This window comes from Rutidosis leptorrhynchoides, chromosome 4, assembly GCF_046630445.1.
Source record: "Rutidosis leptorrhynchoides isolate AG116_Rl617_1_P2 chromosome 4, CSIRO_AGI_Rlap_v1, whole genome shotgun sequence".
NCBI lineage: Eukaryota > Viridiplantae > Streptophyta > Magnoliopsida > Asterales > Asteraceae > Rutidosis > Rutidosis leptorrhynchoides.
In genome coordinates this window covers 362,059,603-362,080,048 of record NC_092336.1, presented here as the reverse complement: position 1 = coordinate 362,080,048, position 20,446 = coordinate 362,059,603, and the positions used below count along the sequence as shown (strand labels likewise).

The 20,446-nt window shown below is 33.0% G+C and overlaps 1 protein-coding gene across 1 annotated transcript; it reads right to left on the bottom strand.

Moving 5' to 3' along the window:
- Positions 1-16,979: 16,979 nt before the first annotated feature.
- Positions 16,980-19,799, bottom strand: LOC139843818 (DNA-directed RNA polymerases II, IV and V subunit 11). Its single transcript, XM_071833975.1, has 7 exons — positions 19,748-19,799; positions 19,546-19,594; positions 19,093-19,156; positions 18,886-18,975; positions 18,719-18,797; positions 17,402-17,497; positions 16,980-17,212 (listed from the first exon to the last, which is right to left on the bottom strand). The coding sequence occupies exons 3-7, from the start codon at positions 19,143-19,145 to the stop codon at positions 17,180-17,182; spliced, it is 351 nt and encodes a 116-aa protein (XP_071690076.1). The 5' UTR covers positions 19,146-19,156; positions 19,546-19,594; positions 19,748-19,799; the 3' UTR covers positions 16,980-17,179.
- Positions 19,800-20,446: the final 647 nt, after the last annotated feature.

Here is a 20,446-nt window from a genome sequence, read left to right as displayed (position 1 = left end):
TATATTCCTACAAACTTAAACAGATTCGACGTCTGTTCCCAGGGTACACCGGTCCGAAACAGCGTACTACCGGACTTAAAAAATGAGTTTTGTAGCCACTAGCGTGGGCTTTACAACGAACTAAAGTGTGTCCAAAACGGAATAAAGGTGAATGAGATATCGAGTCTCAAAGTTGTGTGTTTAGTGCAAAATTCTAAATGGCTTTTTGGAAGTAGGTGGAAACTTGCACTATAAATAAAGTGTTAAGGGTATGAAGAAACATACAACAAACATCTTATAACCATTCTTATATGATCCAAGTTCCATTCTCTGAAAAGCAACAAAGGTCTCACAGTTCGATTATCTATCAGGCAAGTGTTCAAGTCCGGCAGTACGCTGTTTCGGACCGGTGTACCCTGGGAACAGACGTCGAATCTGTTTAAGGGAATTGTGTCAAACACAAGCCCGGTTCAACCTAATATCGGTTAGATCGTTTTAACTTTACGCTCTTAATCAGATTATTTATAACACATATTTACAATCTTGTTATTATGTTTGTGATAATATGTATACTTGTTTTCAGTTTCGTATAATATATTCCTACAAACTTAAACAGATTCGATTATATACGAAATTGAGATGAGATAACGTAGTAATTTTATAAACATACTGAACTGTTTTTATGATGCTTAAATATGATCATATGATCTTTACGTGAACCTTAAGTGGGACTACTGCCTATAAAAGTATGGTTACTGTATATATAATCTGCTCGGAAACTTATTGAATTTTATATCAATTTAACTAGTTGGATTTGAATATGTAATATATGCCGTTTCATTAACGTTTTATGAACCAACCTCATATTTCTATGATTACACATCTTACTGTTGGTACGATAATTAATAAATTAATTGCTGAAATTTAATCATGTTAATTAATTGCATGTCATGTGTATCAATATGTGGTTTTTAGAAACTGATTACGAGAATGGGCTACATACAAATTATTATTTGGGCAGATTAATAAACAACAAACCATAAACTGAGTTAATCTTTTGAGGTTCAAAAAAGTCAAAGTGAGAACACGTTTTTGTTTAGATTTTGTATAATCGGATCATATGAATTGAATTAATTTAATTGCTTATCTTGCTGTTTAATTCAATTGGTATAACTAACTGAGATATATCATGACACGTAGTTATGAGTTTATTATACTCCGTATATCGTATCATGATTATAAGAAATATGGGAATTTTGTTGACATAATTTGAACATGTCTTCGTTTAGTTGCCTGGTTTCTAGGAGATCGTTCATGGGATAATTTAGTCATCCGGATAATTGTCTTTGTTTCTGAATTGTTTTGTAACTCACTTTTAACATTGAGTGGTGGCCTTTTTTTTGTTAGTTTCCTGTAATATATTAGCCAGTTAATTTATCAATAAAGCTAATAGAGTTCTTTAGCCATTTTGTGCTATCATACACATATACTACAAATTTAACTTAATGGAATGTTTTAATGTTTATTATAAATTATAAATTATAATATTCCCTTTTATTAAGTGGTGGAGTAGATATGATTAATTTTGTTAAATGGAAAACTGATATTTTCATTAGTCGACATTTGTGGGGTTTTGATTAAGTGGATTAGGTATAAGAATGGATAAGGATTCTTGAATAATTATTTTTTCATCACTTTAGATAAAATGTATAAACTTTATTGAATCCAATGAGTACAATATTATATAATGAGTATAATATTATATGATCTTGCTATGCTTTTTGATTTATATAATTTGTTATTGGCTTTTAATAATCCTAAACTCATTATTGGAAACTGAGATACATTTTATGTTAATATGTTATTTGCATATATAATTCGATACTGTACATGATTTAAATGGTTATTGGTTTAAATATTGTACTGCGATTATAATTAAGTTCTTATGGTCATCAAATTATTATCGAATTATGAGCTGTATTATATTTGGTGACTTCATTATTTATTTTGAGTAAAGAGTTGGTACTAGATGAATTAATTAATCTGAGATGTTATGTTCTCTATGAACTACACGGCAAATGTTTTGAATATTATTTGGTTTGCTTTATTAGATATTGATGACAATGTGCATATGTACGTGTACTATATGTCTTCTAATTTTGTAGTTGTGATGTTATGCATAATGATCATTGAAATTTAATTCGTTGTATACATGAGATTAATATACGAACTTTTAATTAATGTGATTATTAATTATTATTTATAAGTTCGACATTGTTATTAATAATTGTTACCATTGATTTTCGAGAGGAATATAGACCTGAGCACTCAACTGATCATGAGCTACGCTGTTACAATCAATGTTGCGACAGTAGCACCGCTGTTGAATGCGGTTCTTTCTCGTGCTGAGAAAGACGTGAGAAGTTCACATGTGTGAACTCTAAGCGTTGACAACAAAAGATGTTCTTTTGTCTAATCACGCTGAACCTTGTGAGGTTCTTGGCTGAACCTTGTGAATCATAATGCTCAAATTGTGAGCGCGATTCAGGTTTGGAATCATTCATATTACTTGTGCGCAAGTCGATCGTTCTATAACGTGTATTCGAAGAGTCTTCGGACCGTTTCCGGACTGATTTTGAACTGTAATTCGATCTGTTTCCAGATAGTATTCGACACTGGTTATAGACTATCTTCGGGACAGTAATTGGATAGTTTTAGACTGTTATTAAACCGGATCTAAACTTGTTTGTTTAACAATTGGGCTTAAACATGTTTGGTTTAACCGGTTTTGTTGAAACGGTTTAGTTTAATCGTTTAGTATAAACCTTTTGGTTTTAACATGTTTAGTTTACATGTTTGTGTTTAAACCTGCTTGGTTTAACTTTAGGGTTTAAACCTGTTCGGTTTACCCGTTTGAGTTAAAACGGTTTTATGGTGATACCTGTTTGGTTACCCGTTTGAGTTGAAATTAATTTTAAGGTGATACCTGTTTGGACCCGTTAGGTTATTTAACCTATTTGGTTATTTAACTAATTTGGTTTATCCAGTTGGGTTGAACCGTGTGCGGTTCACCTTTTAGGGTTGAAACCTTGTTTGGTTTAATCGTTCGTGTTGAAACCTTGTTTGGTTTAACCCATTCTGTTCACGGTATACTAAAACGTTTATTTCGAGTTGTAAACTTAAATTAAGTTGTAAACTTAAATTAATTCAGTTCACGTGATACTTGTTGTTTTGTTAACAACAATTAAGCCATCGAAACCTTCTGTTTTGTTAAACAGTTTAGTTCAAATTTCAGATGATCTCTGAAGTTAACTTGGTTGGTTCTAACACCAAGAAAAGTTTGATTTATACTGGGGTTATTCGTCATGTATGTGTAAAATGGAGAAAAGCTCTTCATGGATAACTCTGCCTTTGATGATATCAATTGCGATAGGATTGTAATCCTTAAATGAACTCCGAATAAGAACTTACATTAAACAATGTGCTATATGTTCATGATATTCGTAAGAATCTGGTGTCCAGATGGTTGTTAACCATATTTGGTGTCAGAATAGAATCTGATACAGTCATGTTGACCATGAACAGAATGATATGTTCAAAGTAAGTGTAATGGTTGTTAACAATGACATGAATTAGGTTGGTCTAATTATGCTTACATAATTGTGTCTTCAAATGTGTGGCATGAAAGACATGGTCATTGTTAACTTAAAATTCGATTCGTGGTTTGATGACCCTGAACTACATACCAACATTCTAGGAATTGTGGGTTGAAAGGAAATAAACGAGACTATTCTTTTAAATCGGTTGAAAGAATAACCGATTAAAATTAGTTAAAAGAATAACTGAACTCCTTGATATGATCTACACGGACGCGTGTGACATGAAATTCATTCCAACGAGGAATGGAAAACAAATACTTTGTTACGTTTATCGATGATAGATGAAGTATTGTTATTTTACTTGTTTTAAAGTAAAGATGAAGCAATTGAGAAGTTTATTGCTTATAAAACGAAGTTGAGAATCAACTTGAATGGAAAATCAAGGTTGTTCATAGTGATAGAGGTGGTGAATATATTGCACATTTTGTTGAATTCTGTTTACAAAATGGCATTAGAAATGAATTCACTGCACCTCACTCACCCCACTCGAATGAGACTATTGAACTCTAAAGAATAGAACCCTGGAAGATATGGTGAATGCCATGTTGGTAAGTTCTGGTGTAAGCCAGTAAATGTGGGGGGATGTCATCCTATCGGCAAACTATCTTTTAAATAAGATACCCCAAAAGAAAAAGGATAAAACCCCATACGAGTTATGGTGGAAAAGAAAACCATCGTATGAGTACTTCAAAGTGTGGGGGTGCCTAGCAAAGGTAGTTGTTCCCTATCTAAGGCACAAAAGATAGGATCAATGACTATTGACTGCATATTTTATCAGATGTGCTAAACAAAGTAGTGTTTATCGCTTCCTTGTACATGAATCCAAGATTTTGGTTATACACAAAGGTTCGATAATAGAATCGAGAAACGTTTCATTCTTTAAAATGTATTTTCATACATTACAAATGAACGTGAAAGTTTGTCTAGGATAGACGAGAAGGTGTTCAAGATGAGACACCTAATGAGCTAGTTCAATAGGAACTAGTATAATTAAAGAAACTTTCTCGATAAATGACATACACATTATGCTTACAGAGGAACTAAAACTGAATGTATAAAATATATACATAATATTTGAGACCCTTTTAAATTGGATATTTAAGATGGTGTTTATGTATGTGAAATCCATTTTGTCATGATACAAGAGATATGGTATTTGATGTTATGCGAGGCGTATATGAAATAGTGTATATTTTACTAGGAAAAACTATTAAATACGACACAATTTTACACAAGATATTTATTTATTTATAGAATGGATATACTTAAACCTTGCTACAACACTATAGGCAGTGTACCTAATTGTAGAGTAGTATAGTTTTTAGTAAGTCCGGTTCGTTCCACAGGGAGCTGGCTTATTTCACTCTATATTTTAATTAACTATATTTGTACAAAATATATATAATTATATATAATAATATATAAAAGGGGGGTTTACCGTTTAATGACCGGTTTGTCGATTTCAAAACTTTAGTCGCAGTTAAAACCTAATGTAAAATATATTAAAAATAGGACTTAATTTAAAGCGTAAAGTAAATAACGATAATGAAATTGCGATAATTAAAAGTGCGAGAAAATAAAATTGCGATAATTAAAGAGTACGATAATTAAAAGTTCAATTAAATACAATGATAATAAATAAAAGTGCGATAATTAAAAGTGCAATTAAATATGAAATAAAGGAAATTAAATATGAAATAAAGAAATTATGCTTATTTAAACTTCCGTAATCATGATGTTTGACGTGTTGATTTTAGTTTATTGCCCATGGGTTAATTGTCCTTTGTCCTGGATTATTTAATATGTCCGTCTGGTTTTTGTCCATAACAGTCCATCAGTCATAAATATAAAGTGCGAGTGTCCTCGTCAAATTATCCTTATACCCAAAGTTAAATATTCCAACTAATTAGGGACTTAAACTGTAACAAGGTTTTAATACTTTGTTTAATAATTACACCAGGATATCGACTGCTTGTAACCCAAGGTTTTAATACTTTGTTATCAATTATGCCAAGTGTCCTTGTACATAATTTTACCCCTGTTTTAATAATTCCATAGACTATTAATCCATTCCCGTGTCCGGTTAAATGAACGATTATTCGTACATATAAATATCCCGCCCATCGTGTCCGATCGAGTGTATATGGTTATTTATAGGTACGTCCAATTGTAAATCTTTATATTAAAATTAACAAACTATCATTTAGTTAAACAAATATAAAGCCCATTAATAGCCCATAGTCTAATTTCCACAAGTGTCGTTCTTTTGTCCAAACCCCAATTATGGTACAAAGCCCAATTACCCAATTTTAATTATTTTTAGTCCAACATCATGATTACTTCGTCTTAAATAAGCATAATAATAACCTAAGTACGAGACATTAATTTAAAAAGGAGAACATAGCTTACATTGATTATTTATCGCGTAGTGTTACACGGACAGAGCTCCGACTTTAAAACCCGTAAAATAACCTTTGCATAACCCAAAACTAATCTAATATAAAACTACACTATACTATATATATATATATATATATATATATATATATATATATATATATATATATATATATATATATATATATATATATATATATTATTATTATTACAGAGGAGTATTATTATTATTATGAGTTTAAACTCGACCAGAATTCGTTGCATTTATAGGACGTGACTTAACTTTTTGGGCCATGCGATCGCATGGGATATGTGCCTTCTGGCCATGCGATTGCATGGCCGCCTGGGACAGCTCACATTTTTTTGTTTTCTTATTTGCCGACGTTTTATTTAATAATATAATATATAAATAATTTATATAATTATTTAAATATTATATTATATTCTTGTGCATAGTTGACTCGTAATTTTTGGTCCGTTGCGTCACGCGTTGAGAGTTGACTCTGGTCCCGATTCCGGATTTTCGAACGTCCTTGCGTACTATTTAATATCTTGTACTTTGCGTTCCGCAACTTGTACTCTTGTCATTTTTAGACGTTTCTCATCAATAATTTGAACCACTTGGATTGTATCTTGTACATTTGAGCTTTTTGGACGTTTGCGTCTTCAAATCTTCGTTTTCGCCTTTTATCTTCGCACTTATTTAATATAAACGAATATTACTTGAAATAGAACAATTGCAACTGAAAACTTTACATATTGGAAGGATATTGATACTAAATATATGTACATTTGGAGCACTATCAGTATTACATTTCTTGTGAGAAAAGCTATAGATAATATGAATGATGCGTCAATTATTCTAATGCTTTGGACATAAAGTCTATGGAATGCTAGACTTGGACTTGTTAATGATGATCATCTGCAGAGATCAATTAACAACTAATATTTCATTGTGTTGAATATATTTAAAGACAAAATCGATTTCATTCAGTAATAGAAGGATTTGGTATATTGTGAACATCATTGAGGATGTGAATTATTCGCATGTTATGTGAATTATGATATTAAAGATAATTATTATATAAAGATGTTAATCTTTATTATATTATTATTATCTTAAGATTTGAATTACCTAATCAGAATTCAGATGTGAAAATGTAATTTGAGTGCGAGAACTTTATTAAGTTTTCTAAATTCAACGTCTCTAGGTCAAACCTAGAATATGACTAAGAATTGCTCAAATGTGCTAAAATAAAATTCACAAAAGATGTAAATCTTAAATTAAATGTGGGCATTTGAACACTTCATTGATTAGACATGTAGGGGAAGCTTTATACAGATAAGCAGTAACCCTTGTTAGTTGTGTAAAATGAACACAATAGCTTGAAAATTTGGGGGTGTCTTGTATTTTGATATCAAGAACATGGTTCATGATAACGCGTTCTAATGTATCTAATGAGTTGTACTCGATCCGTCTTAGCAAGCTAAGTAGATACAAGAGTAATCCAAGTACATCTCATTGGATTTGTATGATTAGGTTAGTTCGGTAACAGATATTCGTCAGTGATCGAGAGACACTGTGATGCAAACTAGATATCTGATACGAATGATTCCAAAGCGACATGTAGGTGTGTATTCACAATTGAAGGTGCTGCTATATCGTGGAAATGGTTTAACAAACGAATATTGCTAGATCCACGATGGAATCAGAATTCATCGCTTTAGATAAAGCTGGTGAAAACGGAGAATCGCTATGTCAATTCGTTGAGAATATACCATGATGGCCTAAGCTGGTGTCGGCCATATGTATACATTGTAATAGCCAATCGGTGATTGGTAGAGCTCATATTACAATGTTCAATGGTAAGACTGACGTAGACATAATAAAGTACGACAACTAATCTCTAGAGAAATTATCATTATTGACTATGTAAAGTCAAAGGATAATGTTGCGGATCCGCTGACAAAAAGCTTAAGCAGAGAGTTAGTGTGTAAGTCGTGCGTGGGAATGGGACTAAAGCCCATGAAAGGCTTTGTTTATATGAAGAAAAACCTAACTCAGTTGACTGGAGATCCCAAGATCTGAGTTCAATAGGACAACCTGCTTGTATGAACTGGCAAAAGTCACTGTGGGGGAGTTAATTACTAAACTAGCAACCCCTACACCTTTTAAAGGGACTTTACTAATTAAGAGTAGACTTCCTAGTCCATTCATAAAAGTGACAAGTAAGAGGATAAGCATATGGCTTTTAATGATTCAACTGAAATAACCATGCGTGGTTAATCAGTAGCCACGCTGTGGTGAATCACCTATGTGAGAGAAAAGTGGGGTCGCTTCGAAGGGTATTGTTGGGGCACAATATTTGATAAGCTCTCGCAGAACCAGGCTAATGTTCATGACCATAATGAACATAACTATGAGGACTTGACGTTGTCAGGGAGAGTCTTGTGTGAAGCGTAATGTCGCCTACACAAACGGCAGGCGAGTTCAAAGACATCGCCGTCTACTCAGAGCCAGTAGACTAAGTACGTTTTCACAATCGAAAGTTCAAAGGGTAACACCTACTTATCGTATGCAAGATTCAACCGCTGAAATTTAATCGAAAGATTGTTGTTTCTGAGATCGATCTCCATTCATGTGGGGGATTGTTAGAAAATTGGTTAAAAGTGTGTTTTCACCAACATTGGACACTAATTAATACATGATGAGTAGTCAATATTAATGATGATAAAAAATGAGTTTTGTAGCCACTAGCGTGGGCTTTACAACGAACTAAAGTGTGTCCAAAACGGAATAAAGGTGAATGAGATATCGAGTCTCAAAGTTGTGTGTTTAGTGCAAAATTCTAAATGGCTTTTTGGAAATAGGTGGAAACTTGCACTATAAATAAAGTGTTAAGGGTATGAAGAAACATACAACAAACATCTTATAACCATTCTTATATGATCCAAGTTCCATTCTCTGAAAAGCAACAAAGGTCTCATAGTTCAATTATCTATCAGGCAAGTGTTCAAGTCCGGCAGTACGCTGTTTCGGACCGGTGTACCCTGGGAACAGACGTCGAATCTGTTTAAGGGAATTGTGTCAAACACAAGCCCGGTTCAACCTAATATCGGTTAGATCATTTTAACTTTACGCTCTTAATCTGATTATTTATAATACATATTTACAATCTTGTTATTATGTTTGTGATAATATGTATACTTGTTTTCAGTTTCGTATAATATATTCCTACAAACTTAAACAGATTCGATTATATACGAAATTGAGATGAGATAACGTAGTAATTTTATAAACATACTGAACTATTTTTATGATGCTTAAATATGATCATATGATCTTTACGTGAACCTTAAGTGGGACTACTGCCTATAAAAGTATGGGTACTGTATATATAATCTGCTCGGAAACTTATTGAATTTTATATCAATTTAACTAGTTGGATTTGAATATGTAATATATGCCGTTTCATTAACGTTTTATGAACCAACCTCATATTTCTATGATTACACATCTTACTGTTGGTACGATAATTAATAAATTAATTGCTGAAATTTAATCATGTTAATTAATTGCATGTCATGTGTATCAATATGTGGTTTTTAGAAACTGATTACGAGAATGGGCTACATAAAAATTATTATTTGGGCAGATTAATAAACAACAAACCATAAACTGAGTTAATCTTTTGAGGTTCAAAAAAGTCAAAGTGAGAACACGCTTTTGTTTAGATTTTGTATAATCGGATCATATGAATTGAATTAATTTAATTGCTTATCTTGCTGTTTAATTCAATTGGTATAACTAACTGAGATATATCATGACACGTAGTTATGAGTTTATTATACTCCGTATATCGTATCATGATTATAAGAAATATGGGAATTTTGTTGACATAATTTGAACATGTCTTCGTTTAGTTGCCTGGTTTCTAGGAGATCGTTCATGGGATAATTTAGTCATCCGGATAATTGTCTTTGTTTCTGAATTGTTTTGTAACTCACTTTTAACATTGAGTGGTGGCCTTTTTTTGTTAGTTTCCTGTAATATATTAGCCAGTTAATTTATCAATAAAGCTAATAGAGTTCTTTAGCCATTTTGTGCTATCATACACATATACTACAAATTTAACTTAATGGAATGTTTTAATGTTTATTATAAATTATAAATTATAATATTCCCTTTTATTAAGTGGTGGAGTAGATATGATTAATTTTGTTAAATGGAAAACTGATATTTTCATTAGTCGACATTTGTGGGGTTTTGATTAAGTGGATTAGGTATAAGGATGGATAAGGATTCTTGAATAATTATTTTTTCATCACTTTAGATAAAATGTATAAACTTTATTGAATCCAATGAGTACAATATTATATAATGAGTATAATATTATATGATCTTGTTATGCTTTTTGATTTATATAATTTGTTATTGGCTTTTAATAATCCTAAACTCATTATTGGAAACTGAGATACATTTTATGTTAATATGTTATTTGCATATATAATTCGATACTGTACATGATTTAAATGGTTATTGGTTTAAATATTGTACTGCAATTATAATTAAGTTCTTATGGTCATCAAATTATTATCGAATTATGAGCTGTATTATATTTGGTGACTTCATTATTTATTTTGAGTACCGAGTTGGTACTAGATGAATTAATTAATCTGAGATGTTATGTTCTCTATGAACTACACGGCAAATGTTTTGAATATTATTTGGTTTGCTTTATTAGATATTGATGACAATGTGCATATGTACGTGTACTATATGTCTTCTAATTTTGTAGTTGTGATGTTATGCATAATGATCATTGAAATTTAAATCGTTGTATACATGAGATTAATATACGAACTTTTAATTAATGTGATTATTAATTATTATTTATAAGTTCGACATTGTTATTAATAATTGTTACGATTGATTTTCGAGAGGAATATAGACCCGAGCACTCAACCGATCATGAGCTACGCTGTTATAATCAATGTTGCGACAGTAGCACAGCTGTTGAATGCGGTTCTTTCTCGTGCTGAGAAAGACGTGAGAAGTTCACATGTGTGAACTCTAAGCGTTGACAACAAAAGATGTTCTTTTGTCTAATCACGCTGAACCTTGTGAGGTTCTTGGCTGAACCTTGCGAATCATAATGCTCAAATTGTGAGCGCGATTCAGGTTTGGAATCATTCATATTACTTGTGCGCAAGTCGATCGTTCTATAACGTGTATTCGAAGAGTCTTCGGACTGATTTCGAACTGTAATTCGATCTGTTTCCAGATAGTATTCGACACTGGTTATAGACTATCTTCGGGACAGTAATTGGATAGTTTTAGACTGTTATTAAACCGGATCTAAACTTGTTTGTTTAACAATTGGGCTTAAACATGTTTGGTTTAACCGGTTTTGTTGAAACGGTTTAGTTTAATCGTTTAGTATAAACCTTTTGGTTTTAACATGTTTAGTTTACATGTTTGTGTTTAACCCTGCTTGGTTTAACTTTACGGTTTAAACCTGTTCGGTTTACCCGTTTGAGTTAAAACGGTTTTATGGTGATACCTGTTTGGTTACCCGTTTGAGTTGAAATTAATTTTAAGGTGATACCTGTTTGGACCCGTTAGGTTATTTAACCTATTTGGTTATTTAACTAATTTGGTTTATCCAGTTAGGTTGAACCGTGTGCGGTTCACCTTTTAGGGTTGAAACCTTGTTTGGTTTAATCGTTCGTGTTGAAACCTTGTTTGGTTTAACCCATTCTGTTCACGGTATACTAGAACGTTTATTTCGAGTTGTAAACTCAAATTAATTCAGTTCACGTGATACTGGTTGTTTTGTTAACAACAATTAAGCCATCGAAACCTTCTGTTTTGTTAAACAGTTTAGTTCAAATTTCAGATGATCTCTGAAGTTAACTTGGTTGGTTCTAACACCAAGAAAAGGTTGATTTATACTGGGGTTATTCGTCATGTATGTGTAAAATGGAGAAAAGCTCTTCATGGATAACTCTGCCTTTGATGATATCAATTGCGATAGGATTGTAATCCTTAAATGAACTCCAAATAAGAACTTACATTAAACAATGTGCTATATGTTCATGAGATTCGTAAGAATCTGGTGTCCAGATGGTTGTTAACCATATTTGGTGTCAGAATAGAATCTGATACAGTCATGTTGACCATGAACAGAATGATATGTTCAAAGTAAGTGTAATGGTTGTTAACAATGACATGAATTAGGTTGGTCTAATTATGCTTACGTAATTGTGTCTTCAAATGTGTGGCATGAAAGACATGGTCATTGTTAACTTAAAATTCAATTCGTGGTTTGATGACCCTGAACTACATACCAACATTCTAGGAATTGTGGGTTGAAAGGAAATAAACGAGACTATTCTTTTAAATTGGTTGAAAGAATAACCGATTAAAATTAGTTAAAAGAATAACTGAACTCCTTGATATGATCTACACGGACGTGTGTGACATGAAATTCATTCCAACGAGGAATGGAAAACAAATACTTTGTTACGTTTATCGATGATAGATGAAGTATTGTTATTTTACTTGTTTTAAAGTAAAGATGAAGCAATTGGGAAGTTTATTGCTTATAAAACGAAGTTGAGAATCAACTTGAATGGAAAATCAAGGTTGTTCGTAGTGATAGAGGTGGTGAATATATCGCACATTTTGTTGAATTCTGTTTACAAAATGGCATTAGAAATGAATTCACTGCACCTCACTCACCCCACTCGAATGAGACTATTGAACTCTAAAGAATAGAACCCTGGAAGATATGGTGAATGCCATGTTGGTAAGTTCTGGTGTAAGCCAGTAAATGTGGGGGGATGTCATCCTATCGGCAAACTATCTTTTAAATAAGATACCCCAAAAGAAAAAGGATAAAACCCCATACGAGTTATGGTGGAAAAGAAAACCATCGTATGAGTACTTCAAAGTGTGGGGGTGCCTAGCAAAGGTAGTTGTTCCCTACCTAAGGCACAAAAGATAGGATCAATGACTATTGACTGCATATTTATCAGATGTGCTAAACAAAGTAGTGTTTATCGCTTCCTTGTGCATGAATCCAAGATTTTGGTTATACACAAAGGTTCGATAATAGAATCGAGAAACGTTTCATTCTTTAAAATGTATTTTCATACATTACAAATGAACGTGAAAGTTCGTCTAGGATAGACGAGAAGGTGTTCAAGATGAGACACCTAATGAGCTAGTTCAATAGGAACTAGTATAATTAAAGAAACTTTCTCGATAAATGGCATACACATTATGCTTACAGAGGAACTAAAACTGAATGTATAAAATATATACATAATATTTGAGACCCTTTTAAATTGGATATTTAAGACGGTGTTTATGTATGTGAAATCCATTTTGTCATGATACAAGAGATATGGTATTACATTTTTTGTGAGAAAAGCTATAGATAATATGAATGATGCGTCAATTATTCTAATGCTTTGGACATAAAGTCTATGGAATGCTAGACTTGGACTTGTTAATGATGATCATCTGCGGAGATCAATTAACAAATAATATTTCATTGTGTTGAATATATTTAAAGACAAAATCGATTTCATTCAGTAATAGAAGGATTTGGTATATTGTGAACATCATTGAGGATGAGAATTATTCGCATGTTATGTGAATTATGATATTAAAGATAATTATTATATAAAGATGTCAATCTTTATTATATTATTATTATCTTAAGATTTGAATTACCTAATCAGAATTCAGATGTGAAAATGTAATTTGAGTGCGAGAGCTTTATTAAGTTTTCTAAATTCAACGTCTCTAGGTCAAACCTAGAATATGACTAAGAATTGCTCAAATGTGCTAAAATAAAATTCACAAAAGATGTAAATCTTAAATTAAATGTGGGCATTTGAACGCTTCATTGATTAGACATGTAGGGGAAGCTTTATACAGATAAGCAGTAACCCTTATTAGTTGTGTAAAATGAACACAATAGCTTGAAAATGTGGGGGTGTCTTGTATTTTGATATCAAGAACATGGTTCATGATAACGCGTTCTAATGTATCTAATGAGTTGTACTCGATCCGTCTTAGCAAGCTAAGTAGATACAAGAGTAATCCAAGTACCTCTCATTGGATTTGTATGATTAGGTTAGTTCGGTAACAGATATTCTGCAGTGATCGAGAGACACTGTGATGCAAACTAGATATCTGATACGAATGATTCCAAAGCGACATGTAGGTGTGTATTCACAGTTGAAGGTGCTGCTATATCGTGGAAATGGTTTAACAAACGAATATTGCTAGATCCACGATGGAATCAGAATTCATCGCTTTAGATAAAGCTGGTGAAAACGGAGAATGGCTATGTCAATTCGTTGAGAATATACCAAGATGGCCTAAGCTGGTGTCGGCCATATGCATACATTTTAATAGCCAATCGGTGATTGGTAGAGCTCATATTACAATGTTCAATGGTAAGACTGACGTAGATATAATAAAGTACGACAACTAATCTCTAGAGAAATTATCATTATTGACTATGTAAAGTCAAAGGATAATGTTGCGGATCCGCTGACTAAAAGCTTAAGCAGAGAGTTAGTGTGTAAGTCGTGCGTGGGAATGGGACTAAAGCTCATGAAAGGCTATGTTTATATGAAGGAAAACCTAACTCAGTTGACTGGAGATCCCAAGATCTGAGTTCAATAGGACAACCTGCTTGTATGAACTGGCGAAAGTCACTGTGGGGGAGTTAATTACTAAACTAGCAACCCCTACACCTTTTAAAGGGACTTTACTAATTAAGAGTAGACTTCCTAGTCCATTCATAAAAGTGACAAGTAAGAGGATAAGCATATGGCTTTTAATGATTCAACTGAAATAACCATGCGTGGTTAATCAGTAGCCACGCTGTGGTGAATCACCTATGTGAGAGAGAAGTGGGGTCGCTTCGAAGGGTATTGTTGGGGCACAATATTTGATAAGCTCTCGCAGAACCAGGCTAATGTTCATGACCATAACGAACATAACTATGAGGACTTGACGTTGTCAGGGAGAGTCTTGTGTGAAGCGTAATGTCGCCTACACAAACGGCAGGCGAGTTCAAAGACATCGCCGTCTACTCAGAGCCAGTAGACTAAGTACGTTTTCACAAGCGAAAGTTCAAAGGGTAACACCTACTTATCGTATGCAAGATTCAACCGCTGAAATTTAATCGAAAGATTGTTGTTTCTGAGATCGATCTCCATTCATGTGGGGGATTGTTGGAAAATTGGTTAAAAGTGTGTTTTCACCAACATTGGACACTAATTAATATATGATGAGTAGTCAATATTAATGATGATAAAAAATGAGTTTTGTAGCCACTAGCGTGGGCTTTACAACGAACTAAAGTGTGTTCAAAACGGAATAAAGGTGAATGAGATATCGAGTCTCAAAGTTGTGTGTTTAGTGCAAAATTCTAAATGGCTTTTTGGAAGTAGGTGGAAACTTGCACTATAAATAAAGTGTTAAGGGTATGAAGAAACATACAACAGACATCTTATAACCATTCTTATATGATCCAAGTTCCATTCTCTGAAAAGCAACAAAGGTCTCACAGTTCGATTATCTATCAGGCAAGTGTTCAAGTCCGGCAGTACGCTGTTTCGGACCGGTGTACCCTGGGAACAGACGTCGAATCTGTTTAAGGGAATTGTGTCAAACACAAGCCCGGTTCAACCTAATATCGGTTAGATCGTTTTAACTTTACGCTCTTAATCTGATTATTTATAATACATATTTACAATCTTGTTATTATGTTTGTGATAATATGTATACTTGTTTTCAGTTTCGTATAATATATTCCTACAGACATTACTAACACCCACATCACCATGAACTTCCAAGGGTTTAATTAAACTACAACCCACCATATCTTTCTGTTTATTCATTTCAAACCTCCCATCCTTTAGCAATGCACTCTCTGAAATCGTAATCCCACCCTTTAAACACGAAGTCGAGCCGACGAGTCCACTCTTCACCGGTCCAACCCTTGTTGATTCTGCATTCACCTTTGAAGCCGATACATCCACTCCAACAAACAAAGGAATAGGAAATGACGCAATAGTCGACTTTCATTTCGCAGTCGCTTCGAAGCTACCAAATTGAATAACATTTTCAAATTTATCCATGTCTTCCCCATTAACGGGAAGACTAAAAAGTCGGCTTTCCTTTCACATTCGGTTACACTTCTAGCTTATTTAACCTTCTCCCTTACAGCGACATAATGAGAAGCGTAAACAGAGGATGTAGTAGCAACAATCGGAGTAGCCACATCCAAATGATCCTCATTAAACTCATCCTCAACATTACATTCACCATCTATCCCTACCATAATCTTGTGATTTGATTGAGCAACCAAGACTTGATCAAAACCATCAAACAACATGGACTCCAAACTCGACAAGTTACTAACCTCTTAAACCCAAACAAGGGTGTTAGACCACTAACAGATCCAATTCCACCTCAACGAGATCGCAAATATGTTTCACGCAAGAGGATTTAATAAAAGGGTACAGGGACCCGATGTTACCGAGTGTTTCTGATGATTTTGCTACAGTCAAAACATCACCAAACAAACCTGCGATTTAATCGCATTAATGGTGGAAGCGCATGTTGCATGAACGCCTTTGATTTCAACCCTTATACATTTAGCTTTAATACTTGTAGTTTGTATTATATAATAAAGTAAGTTGCTCCCAATTGGTATGTCACGGTTAGGAGGAGTGAAATGTATGATGTGAAGGAAACTGTTAGGTGATATTGATGTGATGGCGTGTTAATTAAGACATGGGCTTCATAGTTGGGAATTTGGAGTGGTCTATAAGAGGTTGGTTGGTTGGTCGTATCCGGAAGCCGGAATCTCGTAGTATCTAATCCAAAGCAAAAAATTATGACAAAAACGCTAGACGCAATACGCAAATTGGAATATAAAAGCACAGATCAATCAAAACTACAAGAAGTTCCTAGTTGCCAACTTAAATCACATTCCAAGCATCCACTTTTTAAACCATTAATGTTACCAGCATAGCTTAGCCCACATGGGTTCAAGTTCAAACAAACATGCTAAAATAACATAATCTTCTGGTAAGCCTAACTATGATCATTAGTAGTCCCCAGAAACCCTTGCAACCTCAGCCTGCAATAATAAAATGTATGGATATAAAAAATGGAAAAGACGTGATAAGAAAATTAAAGGGGAACATAATGCCAAAGTAATTACTGAGTTCAACACCAAATCCAGATTTCACCCAATTTAAACGCTAATGAAAAAAAAAAAAATATGTGATACCAAAATTAGGAAATACGATAAAAGATGTATGTATACCTCAAACGCAGCCTTGAGATGATCAAGTTCCTTATCAAGATCATTGATAGCCAGATTATAGGCCTGCATAGGAGAAGACTGGCTAGTTGTGTGAACCTGTCATATACCAATCATATGTAATTAATTAGTTGTGTGAACCTGTCATATAGCAATCATATATAATTAATTATATTCCGAGTAACATATACTGAAACAACACTGAATTACATATAGATAATCCACAATAGAAACTCTTTAAATCAATTTCTTATAGCATATATCCTTAATAATGAGCTTTAGACAATTTTTTGTGTCCTTATTGCTTTCCAACAGAAACCTGATTACCATGTAACAACAACTCCACCAAAAAAAAAAAGGATAGCAGGAAGATACAGTCAGCATGATGCTTTTTCTTGATTTGGTGTACGGTGTTCACATATATATCTTTTCATTGCACTACATATATATTAAAAAATGAGACTACTTTTTAGCTCATAATTGCAAGGTTCACCAAAATCTTCTTATCGTCCTAAAGGCAGCCTAAACAACTCAGAAGCTCTCAAATTTAAATTAAGAGTCATCAATTATCCATACTTTTGCATCCTCATACTCCACCAAATCCAATTTAATTTGAAAATAACATATGAGTTCGTAATATAACCTGGCAGAATACATATCAAATATTCATAATTTAAGAGCAAACTTTTGGATAATTTCAGGCACCTAGTCAAAAGAAACACTCTTCCCATTACCTAAACTTAGCAGTAAACATGGCCTCTATAGAGTCTTGAAAAGTCTTTCAAAGTTAAGGTTCTCGGTTAATTATTAATACATATACAATATGATCAGCTACAATACTTGATGTTGGTATCAGAAGCTTATTCATTCCAGAATCTCAGGTATATGCACATACAAGTACTCTAGTCATTAAACAAATTTACTGCTTTAAATAGTAAATAATTTGATACATATTTGCAGAAAGAATCCCACACTTAAACCAAAAACAGAGAAGAAAAAGGGTATAAAAATCAACTACTTCTAATAGTACAGCATTTCATTACTAATTGCATATGCCAAGATGCTTTCAGGTTAATTAAAACTTGGAAACAGTGTAAACATAGAGCTAAATATGCATGACTACCTTGTCTAAAAAAAACCCATTTCAATACCGATATTGTTGGAAAAGTGAACCATTAATTGACCAGAAATAATTATTTCTAATCAATAGAAAACGAAAATACGAGAATTCGGCTATCACAAATCTTGTTCGTGAGACAGCACTACATACGTTTACTCTCCATAATCAACCAAAAGAACATAATTTTCTGAAAAACTAACCCGAACAATAATTTTGTACTGAAGAGGGTGAGGAAGCTTGTAACCAGCAAAGAGAACATTCCCATCCCTGTGCAACTGCCTGTTCATATGATGCACAAAATCATACAAGCTTTTAGTACTTTAACTTGATTGACATACAACAACTTAATATACTACATACTACTTACATGCGAACGATGTTTCCAATAGTGTGATCTTCTCTCTCAATAGTGAATGAGGCTGCGTTTATGATCTTCGTGTCCCTTTCATACGAAACCCTAGGAATTCATTCATTTGACATACAGACACAGTGAGCAACTGTACTCATTTTTGATATTTCATTTCTATTTCTATATTTATAAAATTATAAGGGGAATAACAATGAGAAAGTTTACTTCTTTGTTCCCTCGGGAACCACGAAACGCTCGTAACGATCTGGGGCATTCATGGCTCTCTCCTCTAATAAAAAAGGCAAGAAACAAATCAACAACAATTTATTTTTTTTAAGTACAGAGTACATGCATGCATACATACATATAATATACATATAATATACATTATACACATAAGATATAAGAAGGGGAAAATATACAAAGACAGTGAATATTTGAAGTTCAATTTCATCAGTAATATGATGATTTTGAACAAAATCAAAGCATAATCAGTCAATTTATATATTTTGAAAACTAAAACCCTAAACTTTCTTCGAAGAGTAACTCGTACAATTTCAGATTATTAATTTTAAGAATTAATTAGGGTTTTTTCATATGAAATCAAACAGGAAACAAAAAATCATGATACTAGAATTGTAAATTTTTTAATATTGATTAAAGGTTGCATATAATTACCTCAAATCACAAACAAGAAGGATGTGCTGCAATTTGTAACAGCTAGAACCTAAATAAAAAAAATATAAAAAAGGATGTAAGTCCTTAATTTCTGAATACGATTGATTGGAGATAGAGACAAAAACAAGAAAGAAGGGAAAACTAAGACTGCTAGGTTTAAATTATATGAATGAAATTTGTTAGGGTATCACTATCAACTCACCAGTTAAGAAGAGAAAGCTCTACTTGGTGTTTTGCAACAATAAAGGAATATATATATATCTATACAAGTGGTTTTAAATGGATTTCGCAGCGGGATGGCAATGTATCTAAAAATATCAGAAATTAGCGGATACCGCAACCGTGATGGGCGGATAAAATTAAAAAATTTTATCCGCGGTTGGGCGATGGATGTAATCTTGTACCCGCTGACGGGTCGCGGGTGGGTGATGGATGTAATAGATCCGTTGCGGGTAAAATCCGATCCGAAAATCCGTAATACCCGTTTGAATAATCCGCAGATATACTCGTTCTAAATGTGAAAAACATCACCTTGAATAAATGGACAATAGGTAATAATTTATTCCGTATAAGTTTTTACATTCCTCATATCATTGTGGTATCGAAATTTTTAGTAACTAGAGCATCTCACAACTACACATCACATGTATTATATAATCAAAGCATGTTGTTGATTGTTTCGTTTATTAAACTATCTTAATAAATCTAATTTTTACCTATCACTTTAGTGATTCGTTAACCTACTGTATGTTTAGTTTTAGCTACTAAATTTTGATTGTTAATATTAAACATTGTAGCTTCACATATATTAGCAAAAATAGTATAGTTAATATACGTTTTCTCATTGTATTATATCATAAATATGGGTATATGATTGGATGAAGTTTTTCATGTCACTTTG

Bases quoted from the DNA above. Each gene is read 5' to 3' on its own strand.
- LOC139843818 (XM_071833975.1), bottom strand. From the start codon at position 19,145: ATGAATGCCCCAGATCGTTACGAGCGTTTCGTGGTTCCCGAGGGAACA. The intron at 18,976-19,092 runs GTAAACTTTCTC...ATGAATTCCTAG, and splicing joins GTTCCCGAGGGAACAAAGAA to GGTTTCGTATGAAAGGGACA. The intron at 17,213-17,401 runs GTATACATACAT...TTATTATTGCAG, and splicing joins ATCTCAAGGCTGCGTTTGAG to GCTGAGGTTGCAAGGGTTTC.